General features: G+C 43.0%; 1 protein-coding gene across 1 annotated transcript in view; it reads left to right on the forward strand.

The window, feature by feature from the left end:
- SV2C (synaptic vesicle glycoprotein 2C) overlaps positions 1 to 13,749 on the forward strand; it is a 224,518-nt gene extending 210,769 nt beyond the window's left edge. The window contains exon 12 of the mRNA XM_014594370.3: positions 1,279 to 13,749. Within this exon, the coding sequence (XP_014449856.1) occupies positions 1,279 to 1,462 (184 nt within the window). The 3' untranslated portion in view covers positions 1,463 to 13,749. The remainder of the gene's footprint in view (positions 1 to 1,278) is intronic.
- The last annotated feature ends 2,070 nt before the right edge of the window (positions 13,750 to 15,819 follow it).

Consider the following 15,819-nt stretch of genomic DNA (forward strand, 5'->3'; position numbering starts at 1 on the left):
AACCCTCACCTGAAGTTGGTGACATTTTTCAAACTGACCAACCAGCATCAGCCGTGGTCTGAGGATACTGGTTTGTGGTGGGAACTTGGTGATGAGGTCACAACAGGGATATATATATATTTCTGGAAGGAGGGAGACAAGTTTTGGGGTGCAGCCAGCAAGCCATCCTGCCTCTCGAGCAGGCTCAATCAGCCCCTGGATGGACTTGTGAGTAACTTACCTGAAATGTAGCTGGGAATTAAGAATCTAGTGTTTTAGTCACTTGTCAAAAGGCTGCCAAGCTGTTTCTGTTTTCTCTGGGGTTTTCTTTTAATACTTCTCTGACTTTTACCCCTCCCCAAGCCTACTCTCTCTACCCAATAAAGCTATCTGTTAGCAAACCTTGTGGTACATGCTTGAGAGGGACTGGACAGGCCTTCTTGCTCCCTTGACTTGGCTGACTAAGGGAGGCTACTTTCTAGGCTTCAGACTAATAGAAGCACCCCAAGTTCCCAAGGTCTACAGGGCCTATGTACCCCACATGACACAGGGCCCAGAGAAAGACCTGAGTCCAGGTGGTGGCAGCAGTTATCCCAGGTTTGCAGGTGTGCTCCAGGAAGGGGAGTGGCCAGAAGTTGATGCCCCTGGGGAGGCATCTGAAGCTCGGTTTTTGGCCGGGCACAGTGAAGTGGATGTCTCTGCGCAGGAGTACCCCCTACTGGCCTACCACACTCTCTTCCATCACAAGACTGTTTTTAAGTCCCTCAGTTCATTTGCACAAAGGCATTAAATTCAATATCAGATGAGGAAGAAGCCCCTTCAGCCTTTCCAGGGAGTACTGTTTGTCAGGCCTACCATCTGAAAGAAATGGCTTCTAATCACCACAGAGAAATGATTGTCTCGTTTTCTGATGGGAAGTCCCAAGTGTTGGAAGGATTCCTTGTCTTACAGGCTTCCAGTCCAGTTTCAAAAGCTATTCTCTCCCTTAGCCACCCTAGAAGACAGTGTGATTATATTCTAGTTTACATGTCCTTTGCTGTTGCCTAAAAATGTTTAGTTATGCACTTGGGCATTTAGTGTATATACTGGTTCCCAAAAGGGTATTTGCCTCAATAAAGTGCTAGAATACTAAGGTTTGATTTAATGTCATAAAATCAAAGGGCAAGAGTCTCAGCTACTGTAAATTGGTGTGACTCCACTAAAATTAGCAGAGCTACACTGAGTTATTCCAACTGAGGATTTTTCCCAAAAGCTTTAATTTTCCATGGATTTTTAACTTTATTCTTTTTTATCTTTTAGGGCAACAGGCTTTGGCTTCTTGAACGCACTATGCAAAGCAGCAGCTGTACTTGGAAACTTAATATTTGGCTCCCTTGTTGGCATCACCAAATCAATCCCTATTCTCCTAGCTTCTACTGTTCTAGTATGCGGAGGTCTGGTAGGACTTCGACTTCCTGACACACGAACCCAGGTGTTAATGTAACTGGAAAAAGCTATTTATGAGTTATTTCCCTCTCCTTACAAGTGTCAACTCTCCTGACTGAAAAGTGCAAAGGCTTCAGATTTTCAGCACACAGTAAGGTATCAGATAGCAGAAATCAAACTCAAAATGAGATGTTTTTGCTGTGACTGAGGTTTAGAAACCACTGTAAGAAAGTTTTAAATCTCACATTTTCTTTTCATACTTTGCTGTTTAATACTTTTTATCTTTCGAACTGCAAAGCTACCTCTTAAAACATTTTCAAGAGACACATTCAGGAAGATAAAATCATGCAGGTAGGTGTTTAAAAATGCAAGCATATTGTCACATCGCTTTAAAAATATGTCCTAGATTTGGCTGTAACATCATGAGCTTCTGTAGCATCACAATAAGTCAATTATTTAACAGTACCAGTGCAGTAACTGTTAGTCTTACATGTATCAATGTATGCAGCATTAAACAGGAAGCCGTATATACTGCATCAGTACTGAGAATACTGATTCTCTGTGTGACTATATTTAAACAGTAGAGACTTCCTACTTTCTCAGAAAGGGCATAGACAGGTAGCAGTGCCTCTTTACAGGAAACCATTTTATGTAGATTCAATCTAGAACAAAGATTAATGATTGCAAGCATAATACTAAAACTATATGTGCTGAGGAGAAGGTAATAATTGCTACAAAAACCAGCAAAACTAATAATACTAAAAAAAAATTCAAGAAGCACTTTTACTCTTGGGTCCTCCAGAGCATATTAAGAAATATTGACACTCCATGTCTGGAATGTTCTGACTATTTTAAAACAATGGGCTTTGTCTTACCTATTTTATATTTCCTAGTGTAAGTAGAAGCAATTCTTCTGAAGGCAATAGTTACACTAGTGTAAAACCAGTGTGAGTGAGGAAAGAATCAGGCCAGTAGCATAACTTGGGGTGGGCAAGGGGATCTCCAGCCCTGAGTACAGATTTATCGGTGGTGTCAGAATGGTGTCCCTCAGGAAGCTGGTGCTGCAGGGGTTGTTGCAGCTGATGTGTGAAAAGCCTACACTGCAGCATCTGTAGCCTGAGCCCACCATGGCAGCAGCAGTCCTGCGCCCCTGCTGGGTTGGCTGCTGCAGCCAAGGTGCAGTGACCCTGCACTGTGGCAGCAGCAGTGAGATCTTTAAGTCTCAGGGTGAGGTATAACTCACTGGTAACCCCTCCACCTGCACCCCAGCTGGGCACAGAAGCCTCCCTTCCCTCCCCCGCCCCTTTGTCCAGGGTGCCAGAAGTGCCAAAAACAGCCAAGTTGCTCCTCTGAATCAGGCCAATGTCTGTATGAAAATAAACTGCTTTAGGAGGTAAGCCAAAGTCCTTTTTTATTTCACTTATGAATTCTTACTCCTCTTGTAACCTTTAGTTGTTAAATAATACATTTTGCATTAGAGTAACTCCTACTAATTTAGTCACTGGTTAACTTCAGCCTCTGCTTAGTGTAGAACCTCTGGAACCAAGTGCTTTCTCTTTAAAATCAAAACGAAAACCAAACTAAAAACCCCACTTCACTTCCACACTTTAAGAAGCTCAGCAAGAGTCCATCATGTAGCAGTCATACAGCTGGTATACATTTTTTTAAAATTAAGCATTGTCTTATTTAACACTTTCAGATTGCTCCCAATCCTGCAGACCTCCCAGAAAAGCCATCAAGAAAGAATAAAAATTAATAAATAGTGTAATATATATAGTATATTGGGGAAAAAAAGCCATATGATGATGTGCCTGCATTAGCAGGAGATAGGACTTGGTGAATCAGGCGGTCCCTTTGGATCTTTATTCCTATAAAAGGCAATATTATCTGATTAAGAATTAAATATAAATATATGTGCATCTAAAAATAGTATACCAAGGGCAGATCCTCAGGTAGTTTAAGCTGTCATTAATTTTTTATGGAGCTATGACTATACACATTAGCTGCAGGAGGGTCTGCCTCCTGATAATGCAATATTCGGAGTAAATTGCAAACAACAAACCTGGTGTATAAGTTGACAAGATAGCAGTTAACTTGCTGGGAAATTTTAGGATATTTATTTTAATCATATCAGATCAATTTTAATGGATACTACCATCACCGCTTAAAAAATCTGCCATTTAAGGAAAGCCAAAGTTTTGAATAAGAAAGAAGGAAGAATCCAAAAAATATTATTTGAATAATAATACCTTCTTGTTATTTGAATAATAATGTCCAAACTATTTGTGCTGTGGGATGGAACACAGTAATCATGTTCAGAGAGGTAGAAAAAACTGAGAGAGGCCCCTTATTATATTTAAAGTTCATGTGTGGTTTCATTTTAAAATACTGCATCTAGGAGTCACATCTCAGATGCAAATATATGCCCTGTATTAAAATTTAGCAACAAAGACTCAGCCCAAGAAAGCTATTTTCCACTATTTTTTCAAATAATTTATTTAGGTTAAATTAAAAATTAAATGATTGCTGGAAATGCATTGATATTTTTCTCCATTTTCATAACTTAATTGTGATTTAAAAAGAAACAAAATTTAGGAAACAGATGTGAACACCAAACAGCAAATGTGACTGAGTATTTAAATAATTACAGTGTTTGCAATAAAACATAATTACATTTAAGCCTGTTAAGTGACTCTTTCATCCCCACACTCAAATGGGAATCATAAGCTTCCATGTTAACTTTAAGGGTTGAAATGGAGATTGATAATTATTTTTCACAAGGACCTAGGTTCAAGATAGAATGCCAGCCTCAGCCTTCAGTCTCATAGCTTTCTTCTTTGTCACAGCATTTATATTATTTTAAAGTTCAATTAAGAAAGCATCTCATTCTGGCTTTTTGTGTAGCCATTTCTCACCTGGGGGAAATCCACTCATGTAATTTTTTAGTCATATGGCACCCTTGTACTTATTGTACAGCTTGTTTTTAAATCTGAAGCCTCTGTACAAATTTAGAGTGATCATCAGTAGTCAGTGTTGAATCACATTTTTGCTGCACCTTACACTTGTTCAGAGTGGTATATTGTGTTCAGTTCTGTATGCTACATTCAAGAATTACATTATCCAGTGTTTAGTGCAGGGCTTTGAGTAGTGGGGAGGGAGCACAGGAAAGGAAGGGCCAGTTATTGAGGGCTCCTGTTTGGGATTAGTATGCTAAAACCTAATTGCATTTAAAAACATGATGAGTTTCTATTAAAAGACTGTCCACACACTTTCCGCAGCATCCAAATAAGGCATGTGATTATGCTAAATCTAGGCTGCATCTCAGATTTCTTGCTTTGAAGCAGCTTCAGTGCATGACTCCGCCTATTTGCAGTGTAGCCAGAAGCTTTCAAATGAGCTGGGGCATGGCAGCAGAATGGATAAGTAGTCATGAAAAAGGAAGTATCTGACTCCACAGGTAGATGTGACTTCACATGGCATCATTTGCAAATAGGGCTCAAATAATGAGTATTGGACAATGAAAATGTTCCTTGCCTTCTTTCTCCTCATTTATGTCTCTCAAAATTAGAGAGAGGGAGAGATTTAGGCTCTGAAATATACCTTTGTTGAAGAAGGTCAATCACATGCAACTTCATGAGAAAATGCCATGGACTGTAAATATCTATATAATTACAACATATACTTGTAGTAGAAAGAGCCAAAGTAGATTGTGTTTGTACACCAGAGCCCTCTAACAACCTTTTTCACTTTGGGGAAAGCTACTTGTTTCATTCATGAGTCGTATAGCACCCTTGTACTTACTGCACAGCTTGTTCTGAAATCTGAAGCCTTTGTACAGGTTTAGAGCGATCATCAACAGCCATTGGTAAATCACATATGCCTGTCATTGTCCCTGCACTGCTATGAAACAATGCAGATTCTCTTTCAGTTCAACCTATAGGAAGACATGAGTTCTTGCCCTTTTGCTGTTGTGAAGTTTAAAGGGTTCAGTGAGGTGACTTGTTCAAGTTGTTGTTCAAGGTCACCATCACTGACCACTGTAGAAAGAAAAGACCAAAGCTACATATTATAGGATCATAGGAAAGCAGGACTAAAAGAGACATCACATTGTTATCTAGTCTAGCCCCCCGCTGAAATCAGGATCATCCCTAACTAAACCATCCTGCCTGTCCAACGTGCTCTTGAAAATTTCCCGGAATGGAGATTCCACTATTTTTCTAGGTAGCCTGTCCCAATGCTTGACCAACCTCATAGCAGAAAGTTCTTTTTTAGATGCAGACAAAAGTGACATTTTTCAAGCAATCTGGCCCCTGAAAACACTCTGCAGTCATGTCATAACACATGTGCATGGCTGCAGAGCACTTTTAAAATGGCTGATCACATGAAAAAAATGAATTTGGTGAAATTAGGTATTACATTGAGGTGTTCAAAAGCAGAGCACGCTAGGGAACTTGTGTTCCCTCCAGGGTTAATTTTTTGCATGGTGGGGCGGGAAAGGAGGGAGAAGGAGAAGGAACTCCAAGCTGCTAGATGGCCAGAGTTGAGGGGGAGGCGCCAAGGAATAGAGCCCCCTCACCTCATGGGCCCCCCCAGCTACCCCCAATACCCCAGCTGAGGTAGCTGGGAGGGGGCCCACAAGAACCTCATTCCCTACCCACTCCCCCTTAGCTCTGGCCATTCAGAAGCCAGGAGCAGCCAGCATGGAGCTCCTGGTTGCTGAATGGCCAGAGCTGAGGGGAAGAGGGTGGGAAACAGAGCCCCCTTGCCTCACCACCGCCACCCCCCAGCTACCCCCCAGTACCCCAACTGGGGTAGATAGAGAGGGCCCATGAGGAGAGGGGTCTTCATTCCCTCCCTCTGTCCCTCAGCTCTGGCTATTCAGCAGCCGGGAGCTCCCTCCCCTTCTTCCTCCCTCGCTGGTAGCCCCTGAGCTGGGGTGGGGCTAGAGGGGATAGGGCTGGGGAGAGGGGGGGGGCTCAGCAGCCTCCTCAGAGGATGCTGGAGTACCCCTGCCTGCTGTTCAGGGCTGGTGAAGGCTAACTCCAGCCCCTCCCCACCCCTCAATGCAACAGATGTCTGTCGGGTCAGGGGGCCATGGGTCTCTAACTCAGTGTTTTATGTAAAGCACCATGAGTTAGAGTGGGTCCCTAATGTGTGTCTGCGCCCTTAATCTCTAATCTAAATATTCTGTGCTAAAACCTGAGGCTATTACTCCTAATCCTGTCCCCTATGGCTGTAGAGAAAAGCCCATCTCCACCCTCTTTGTAATCATTCTTCAGGTACTTGAAGAGTGGTCATCATATCTCCCCTTACTCTTCTCTTCTCTAGACTTAATAACCCTTGTTCTTTCAGCTTTTCCTCATTAGTTATGCTTTCCTGGTTTCTAATCCTTTTGTGGCTCCCCACTGGACTCTTTCCCATCTGTCCACATCTCTCTTGAAGTGTGGGGCACCACTGTAATAGTATTAACAGTAGTGGTCACTGCTTTCAAATTGTCAAAAATTTTCAACAGAAATTCTCAATTTAAAAAAAGAGAAAAAGGTGTTCCTTTAGTGCCAGTTCTAGTATTAATACCAGATTTCTTGATATAGGGCTTGAATTGACTGACTGTATCTTTGGTTGGAAGGATATCATCATTCAGTTTCTATCACAAGATGTTCCTTTGAAAAAGGAAGATTACTGAATTTATATTAACCAAGGTAACTACATTAATTTTAGGCCTTCCTCAATTTAAACAGGATGCTTACTCAATTGATGTCCTCTCTAATGACTCTTGAGCAGTAACTCCTAACCAGAGGGACAGAACTAGAGTTTCATAGTTCCTTTAGGACAGGACTGAAGCAAAATGGGGAACCTGGCCTCCCTGAGGCCAGTTATGCAAAGTTGAAATACAGAAGAGCTCTTTCCAAATATGTCATGTCCATGGCCCTCCCTTTGCCCATTCCCAAGGTAGCCAAAAAAGCCCTTAAACTCTTAATCAGCTCTCATCTCACTTTTTCATTCCTTATTGTTCTGTTCATCCCAAATGAATTTGCTCACCGGAGAACCTCTCCTAGGTTCTATTAAACTTCATTCCTCACTTACTTTTTTCAATTGCCTTTGCTTTCATTATGTTCTCCAGTAGTACACCAGTTTCTGTGTTTGTTATCTTCTCTTTTGAAACCAAGATAGAAAACAAGTTAAAATAAAAAAAACCATTCAGGTGAGTTCAGCTATGGAAGACAGATAGTCTCTGTGGGCACCTATACATGAGCAGGGAGGCTGCCCAGACACGCTGTAATTACAGCATGTCAGAGCAGACTCGATTAATTGTGTCTGCTGAAGTGTGGTAATTACCATGCTCCAGCAGACTCCAGCATCACATGTATCAGCGTCCCCACACTGCAAAATGGTGGCAGGGCACTTAAACTAAAGCTCATTCAACAAGCTTTAGTTCAAAGCACCCCACTGACATTTTTCAGCATGGGGGCACTGATGCATATGATGCTTCAGGCACTTTAATTAACACGGTTCTCGGAGCTGCTGTAATTAAAGGGTCTTTCCCCCTCTGCCCCCCAACCTCCCAGAACACATTTATAAACACCCTGTTAGTCTCGTTTTATATCTGGATAACCTAATGAATAGAGGCAGTCAAACAACACAGATATCCTAAGAGGACCCATGCAGCTCCTGTCTGTTGTTAGGATGGGGAAAATGAAGAGAAAGGAAAGTCCCCTGGTGTTGCATTAGGTTCAGCTCTACTTAGGAGGAATGTTTCCTCCTCCTTTTCTGGAAGTCCTGTCTTTTCTTTCCTCTCCCTGCCAGGTACCTCAGCTTTGTATAGTTTCCCTACCAGCTCTTGAGGCACAGTTGTATGGGTTTCATCTTCCAGCAACTTAATGAGGTCACATGCTCATCAGTACATGCCAGGTATGAGAGCATCATCCCCTCACACCTCCCTTACTGAACCCAGGTGGTGCCAGGTTAGGACATCCTGTCTGACATGTTTGATCTTTAGCTGGAAATGAAAATTAAGGTTCAATCACAAGGCTTAAAAAGGAATCCTTGACACTGTACTCATGCTGGATCACAGATGCTGTCCATTTCCTCCAGAATCTGGGGGCAGGTTTAGCCATCAAATTCCAGAAGAAAACAAGTCTGACAGTCTGAGCTTTCTGCTTCCTATCAAAATAACCAGTGAGTGTCCAGCTCTGCCCTGTATTAGTAGCAGCTCCAATACTATCAGTAAGTTCAGAAAGTACAGCATCAAGAATGATACCTTGGCAGATGGACATAAAACAATATTCTTGCAGTGATAAGGCATTGTCAGCAGACATGTAAGTCTGTGAGTCTGCAACACAAAAGCAGAACTGTAAGCTAAATAAAAGTGTTACTTGACATTGCTACCTATAAATCTGCTAAAACTATATACTGCTCCAGTCTGCACTTTAGAACAAGGTCTATGTATCTGTAATGGTCCATGTGTTGAAATCATCCTCCTAACTTCTGCCACATGGCCTGTTTGTTATTTTTAACACATTCAAGCAGTAGACATGTCACTTTTGTTTGCATCCTTTACTTTTCCTCTGCTGACCTGTTCATAACTTACTTTCTTGGAAGTAGGAGAATCCTTGAGCTGTAATCCTGCTCTAGAATCTTAAGATCGTTAAAGAGCACTCTATTTTACTTTAAGGATTTTCCTTGTATCCAAAGCAGTACTTCTGAACACTTTTAGATTCAAAGCACCCCACACTGGTCTCAAGACACCCTCCCATAACTTTTGTGAATTGAGTAGCACTCAATTTCAAAAACTAATTTATATATTACAGTGGTTACCTCCTTGCAGAGGGGCCAGGCAGTGAGGATGAGGGATCAGCCAGGCAAGGAGGAACCCTGCAGCCTGGTAATCACTGATCCAGAGGTTTAGTATACAGGGAACAGAAAAAGACAGAACAGCCCAAACAAATTTTCTCTTAATTACATTGGTTTTCCACTGGTGTTTCTCTACATTTACGGGCCAGCCTAGGATAGCCATCCTCTGTGCCCCAAGAGTGCTTCCTATGCAATTGAAAATAAAGATGCAGGAAGCAGTGACTGTGTGTAGTCATTCTACCCTAAATTTGTATAAGTGCCTACTGCACCAAGAGCAGATTCCTGGTGTAGTAGAGAGTCAATAGGGGCTCTCTAATTTTTAGGGTCAATGTTATACCTATAAGAAGGTCAGTGAGAAAAATCACAAATGTAATTGCTACTGCATATTAGTTCCTCCTCACTGTACCCAAAGTGCACTTGGATACCAAGGACAAAGATTTAGGTTACTTAGCAGCCACAGGTTCTGGACCAGAGAGACTCACCACAAAATAGTACCGTCCCTGTCTTATACCTTCCCTATAGATATAAATTTAATGTCATAGATCTTTTAGAAGGCATGTGATTGAAATGCTATTAATTCTTGCCCCTTACTCTAGCTTACAAATCCCTATTTTATCTAATCTACAGGTTCTCAACCATCAGTTTAGAAATGAAAGAGGAACAACAGTAGTACACTGTAGTTTCTACTGGTCTCAACCTGACCAGTCACATCTGCTCATTTCTCCTTGGATCCAAGGGATCTACTGATAGTCCTTCCTTCTTGCTTTCTAACTGTAGGCACCTGCCAGAACTTGGACCCCCTAGATCTGTGCTCAGCAGTACAACCCTAGTCTGCATGTCACTGATAGATACTGTACATCATTTCTTACAGAGTGCTGTGAGCACGCCCCTTACATTTGGATATATGGGGTATATTCCACAGAATATATATTTAGGTATATTCCACAGAGTATATTTGGAAAAATATTTTTAACATTGAGTTTCATTTTCAATGCCAGTGATTGCTGTTTTCCACATTATGAACACAAAATACACTCTACATTTCTTTGAGCAAAATGCTTTGTTTGTGTCTTCATGCCTTAAACTGCTGTGGTGCCAAGAGTTTTCTTAGTTCGCCATTAATTCAGATATCATTGGAAGAGAACTCCTATGATTGTCTGAAAAATAAGCTTTGGCTTCGCTGCATCCCTCCTTCAACCACACTGTGCCAAAATATGAAGCAACAAACCATATAGAAGCATCAGTCCTGTGCCAGTGAATATGGGGAAGGCTTTGGCTCAGCACACTGAGATGTTTAAAATTGAGTATAAAATCCTATTTTTTCTTATTCAGAGCAAAATATGTTTTGAATAATGTTCTGTATAGACCTTGACATATTAACCTGTGTGTAATATATGGGAAAATGTCTATGTCTTCTTTCTGTGTTGTATGTTTTTCATTGTTTCTGCATACATAGCTGTTGTTGTTCTAGTGATGTTCTATGGCTATACGTTGTTTGTCAGCAATCTTTAGCCAGCAGAGACAGAGCCATTGCCAGGGTATCTTTCAATAAATTATTAACATGCTCAAAACTCTAGTTCAGTGAGGAATGTTGGCTAGTACAATTCCTTCTAGAATTCAAGTGAATCCACCCTGAAAAACTGCAGTGCACACTCAAGCAATAAGGGTGGGAAGAAACCTTGCTATAGCTGTGGTATTTATTGCACTTTTCCTTCTCTAGTTGCCAGTTAATCCCTCCCCCCCGGCATGTTTCTAGGGGAAGAGGGAGAGAGTGTCTGTGTGATTGGGCACACACTTGAAGTCAGCAGGAGAAAGGACATTCTCCTTTCACAGAAGTGACCTCTTGCATGCTTGCTAACTGGAAAACTAACACATTTTTAATGAGATTAAAAACAAGAGAACTAATCTACCCCTGGTTTGGTTCATTGTCACCCTTGAGTTGGTGCATTCAATTTCAATCTATTCTCAGCCATTAACATAAATAACAGGATACAATAGCGCTGATATAGCAGCACCCTTTGTCCACACTAGATCTTCTAATGCCAAGGAAAAAAAAACACCGTTGGTTGGTCACCATAGCCTGCAGCTTTTAATACTGTCTGTTGAAAAGGCAGTTATAAAAAAAATAAAGAAAATTAAAGGAAAATCACCATTTAGATTGACAATCAATGTTGTTAAAATCAATATCAGACATGTGTAAACAACATCCAGTGTATGGTGAAGGAAAAAATTGAATTTTCAATTTTAATTTAATTATTTTTTTGACAGTAAGGTAGGTTTGGGGGTGGGGCTCAGGAGGGGAGAGGGTTTTGCAAAAATCTCAGTGCTGGAGTGGGAGCACCAGCCATTGCGATGGTCAGTTGCAGCAGCACATTGCCTATGGCAAAGAAGCTACCAGAGATTAGCTGCCAGACTTATAAATTGTTCTTAGTGTGATCCTCTGCGGATTCCTACTGAAGTCACTTGGAAGCAGGGCCGGCTCATCCTATCCTGCAGAACCTGTGGCCGTGGGGGGCCCTGCAGCCAAGGGGCCGTGTCCAGCTCTCCCCCTGCCACCTGTGCCATGTTTAAAGGGCTCAGTGCAGGCAGGGAGCCCCTTCCTGGCCAAGCTGGGGAGGAGTTCCCAGCTCCATTCCCACCACAGCCCCAAGGAGGGAACCCAGGCATTCCCAGTACGTGCTTCCCCCACCCCAGGGATCCCCCTGCAGCGCAGCTCATATGCGCGCAGCCTGGCCCCGACTATTTTATTTCAGTAAGTTTATACTGCAATTAACTGCAATTTTGATTTTTCGATAGATCAGGGGGCCCCAAAACTATATCTCCCTGGTGGTGCCAAAAAGTGGGCCAGCCGTGCTTGGAACAGCTTGCAGGTTTGGAGCTTTACCTTCTTTCTAATTCAGTGGCTCTCAGCCTTTTTAGACTCGGGGCACCCCTCTGTAACTTCTGTGAATTGAACAGCACCCCATTTCAAAAACTCATCTATTAAAGAGCGTGCCTCCTTGCGGAAGGGTGGGGAGTTGGGGCAGGACAGCAGCTAGGCAGGGACTAGCCTGAACCTGCACTTGCCTCCTCACATCTATTTATTTCAAAAGATCTCATAGCGCCCAAGAGTGACCTGGCACCCAGGTTCAGAATCACTGTTCTAATTAATTAAAAAGTTAAATGCATGATCACTTGTAGAGCAGCATTGAAAGCCACTTCTTTTCTGCTTCCTGGGGAGTGGAAGGATTTAATTTGCCACTGGTTGAATTTTTAAATGTTAGCCCGTGAGGTCCCTATGAAGGTGGTGAGGCTCCCAAATTGATGCATGAGGCTGCAAAAGCTTCTGAGATTGCAAACCTCATGAATTAGTTTATCACTTTCTCTTTCCAGCCATTTTGTAAATAAAAGAGTATTTTTTACTGCCATCTGTCTTGGGGTAAAATTCTAACAGCCAAAATGTAACTTGTACTTGGACACAATATATATTTGACATTTAAGACCCAAAAACTGTCAAAATAATCAATGTTTTACAATGCAAACTTTCCTAAACTAATTTCCAGCTTTGTACATGCTGAAGTAGTCATCCAGCACTTGGTACTGAAAATATAACTATGTCTTCACTATAGTTTACGGATATAGTCGAAGTACTGATTCTTGGTAATTAATCAGTATCTTTTAGATCCAAACAACAAAAGAAAAATATGTCTTTGCTCTCAATTCTTACCAAGCCAAATTCTGCTCTTAGAAATCAATGGCATGGCAGTGAGTCAACTGGGAACAGAATTTGGCATGCTGTTTTCAACATATAAAACACAGATGTGTACTAATCTATATACTGTCAAGAAAAATCCAAGGCAGTTCTGCTATTATGTTTCATAACATGATGTTGTGTATATGCTGTATATAGGGTACTAAAATATTAAGTTAAATTTCCATTTACACACACTCACTTTCAGATCCACTATTTTACAATGAGATCTTGGCAATGGTCCTGACGTTTTCTTTGTTTTCCCTCCTGCTCTGTATGATCTCCTATAAGGCAGATTACAGTCATCATTACTATGTGTACGTGTTTGCATGTGTGTACATTGATAAATTCTCACTTGCAGGTTTCTGGAGTTTTCATTCCAAGTACAGCTGGTACAATTGTGAACTCATCTTTCTGGTATGCTCCTTCGTGTCAGATTACCAATTGCCAAACTGTTTGACCAAGTGTTTTGATAAAGTCCCTTAAGGAAAGCTGTTTGTATAATTGTGAAAGGGCATGCTCTGTGTAGGATGACTATGTACAGTATAAATCTATAAAACGTGGAAATGTTTATAAATTTATCTGCCAAGTACCTATCATCCATGTACTAAACACAAAGATATTTAATGTACATCAAATGAATAAAGGGGCATTTTCTGCTCTACTATATTCAAATAAAGAATTGTTTTCTGCAATGAATACATATCAGGTGCAGTGACAGTTCAAAATGTGTTCATTCTAAGTATAAAATGTTGAAAACAGTTGCTTTAGCTCACTCAGTGGGGTATTTTAACATATTTTGTCATAGCTGTCCATGTATTTAATTTTCTGTTTCTATGAGAGAGATCCAAGACAGCATTAAAACAAAATCTGGAACAAGTTAACAATGTGAAAGAAATGTAAATCAATACAACAAACATACATAGGAAACATTATGTTTGTAGAGGGGCAGAGGTCCTGTGTATTCAACCATATGGGACTCATATAGTTACACTATATAATGGCACAAATGGAGATCTGGTCTTGTCATTCCAAAACTGTTTTACACACAGGGTCCCTTCCAGTCCTCTGTTTTGCAGAATATCATCAAAAGCTGCAATGATCTCAGCATTTGAAAGACTATAACAGTAATTTATACTCCAGTTCCTTAGGATTCTGGCATCTGAAAAAAATCTGAATTTCAACACCAGCTTTCTATGATCCTTTCCTTTTCCTCTGTGATCAAAGGGCCATAAAAGAAGCATTGATTGATCAGAAGTGATTTTTTCTCTTACTGTGGGGTTATTTACATTTTGCTCTCTTAATGGCTAAGTACAGACATTCAAAAAGCCCAAGCCTGAATTTATTCAATCTTTGCAAGTTAGTCTAACCTGTGTAGATTGAACCGGCGAGCCAGTGAATAGATGTTCACTTTTGATTCTGGGAATGCAGGCACATATCTGCAGTGGCTTAGGCTAGAAGCCGAGGGGTACTAGAGCAAGCCCTCCCTTCTCTTCTGCAGTGGCCAGAAGGCTGGGAGGAAGCTAAGCTGAGGAGGGGGAGGTCGTGGTCAGGCCCCAGAAGGCTGAGTACGATTGGGGAGGGGTTAAAACTCCCACCCTGGCCTGTAGGGACCTCAGTTGGGGTATGTCTGGAGGGGGAGGGGAGAAGCACCCCTTTGCAGGCTTCTTCTCCCTGAGCGGTGAGGCATGTGGCCAGCCCGCAGCACAGGTAGCACCTCAGGTGAAGGTGGGAGAGGGATTAAACTCCCCTATTCCTCTCTCTCCCACCAGCATAGGACCCCAGCTGGGGTCTGCCTGGCTTTCCCCCCCTGCTTGGGGCTCAGCATAGCCCAGGACCCTCACAACCCCCTTCCCAGCTAGGGGGCGAGCTCTCTGTGCCTGCCTAGATCCTAGGGTGGGCAGTTTCACTTAGGGCAGCCCAGGAGCAAAGGTCAGATTGGGGGGAGGGAGAGGAGCAAAACTGGCTCAAAGCCCAGGAGGGGACACACACAGCACAGCACAGAGGGATTGTGGGGCTGGTGGCTCCATCCTAGATATGATCCCTGCTGAGTAGAGAAACCCAGGCTGGGGGGGGAAGGGGGGGAATGACTTGAGTGTGTGTCTGCACCAGCCCAGGGCAGAGCAGAACAGAGCCAAGCGTGCAGCTGGAGGAGCGGCTCCTGCTCAGCAGCCCCTTCTACCCACTGGAGAATAGTGTCCAGGCTAGCCCCAGCCCCCACAGTGGCACACTTGGCACAGGCATGCCCCAGCAGCACCTGGAGGTGGGTAAGGGCACCAAGAAGCTGGTCAGCACAATGCTGTAGGTGGAGCCGGGCCACGTGCCAGACTCCACAGCAGATGGGTGCCAGGGCTCCCTGGGTAGCGAGGAGGAGCTAGCCACATCCACTGCCACCGTGTGGTACTCACTGCACTACTACCTGCCATCCTTCAAGCAGTCAAGAGCCAAGCCCTGCTCACTCTTCCCCTGCCCAGCAGCGTCGGCAGTACAGCACAGCCCCGTGTACCAGGTGCAGAGCACTACCCCTATGGTTTCCTTGCTGCTGCTGCTGCTGTCTTTCCGCCCAATGGCTGACCGCAATTCGGTGGCTCTGGCAGCGCTGGCAGTGCCTACTAGTATGGCTCGGGTGAGCTCCCCTGACTGCAGCAGTGGTGGGAAGCTGTGAGGGTAGTGCTCACAGCACATGAGGCCATGCTGTGCCGCCACCACCACCAGGTAGGGGAAGAGCGAGCAGGGTGCACCCAGCTTGGTACCTGGCAACCCACAGGACGGCAGGTAGCGCAGTGACTACTATGCAGTGGGCCAGCTCCTCACTGCCCATGGAACCGTTGTGC

The sequence above is a fragment of the Alligator mississippiensis genome, chromosome 3, assembly GCF_030867095.1.
Source record: "Alligator mississippiensis isolate rAllMis1 chromosome 3, rAllMis1, whole genome shotgun sequence".
NCBI classification, from domain to species: domain Eukaryota; kingdom Metazoa; phylum Chordata; order Crocodylia; family Alligatoridae; genus Alligator; species Alligator mississippiensis.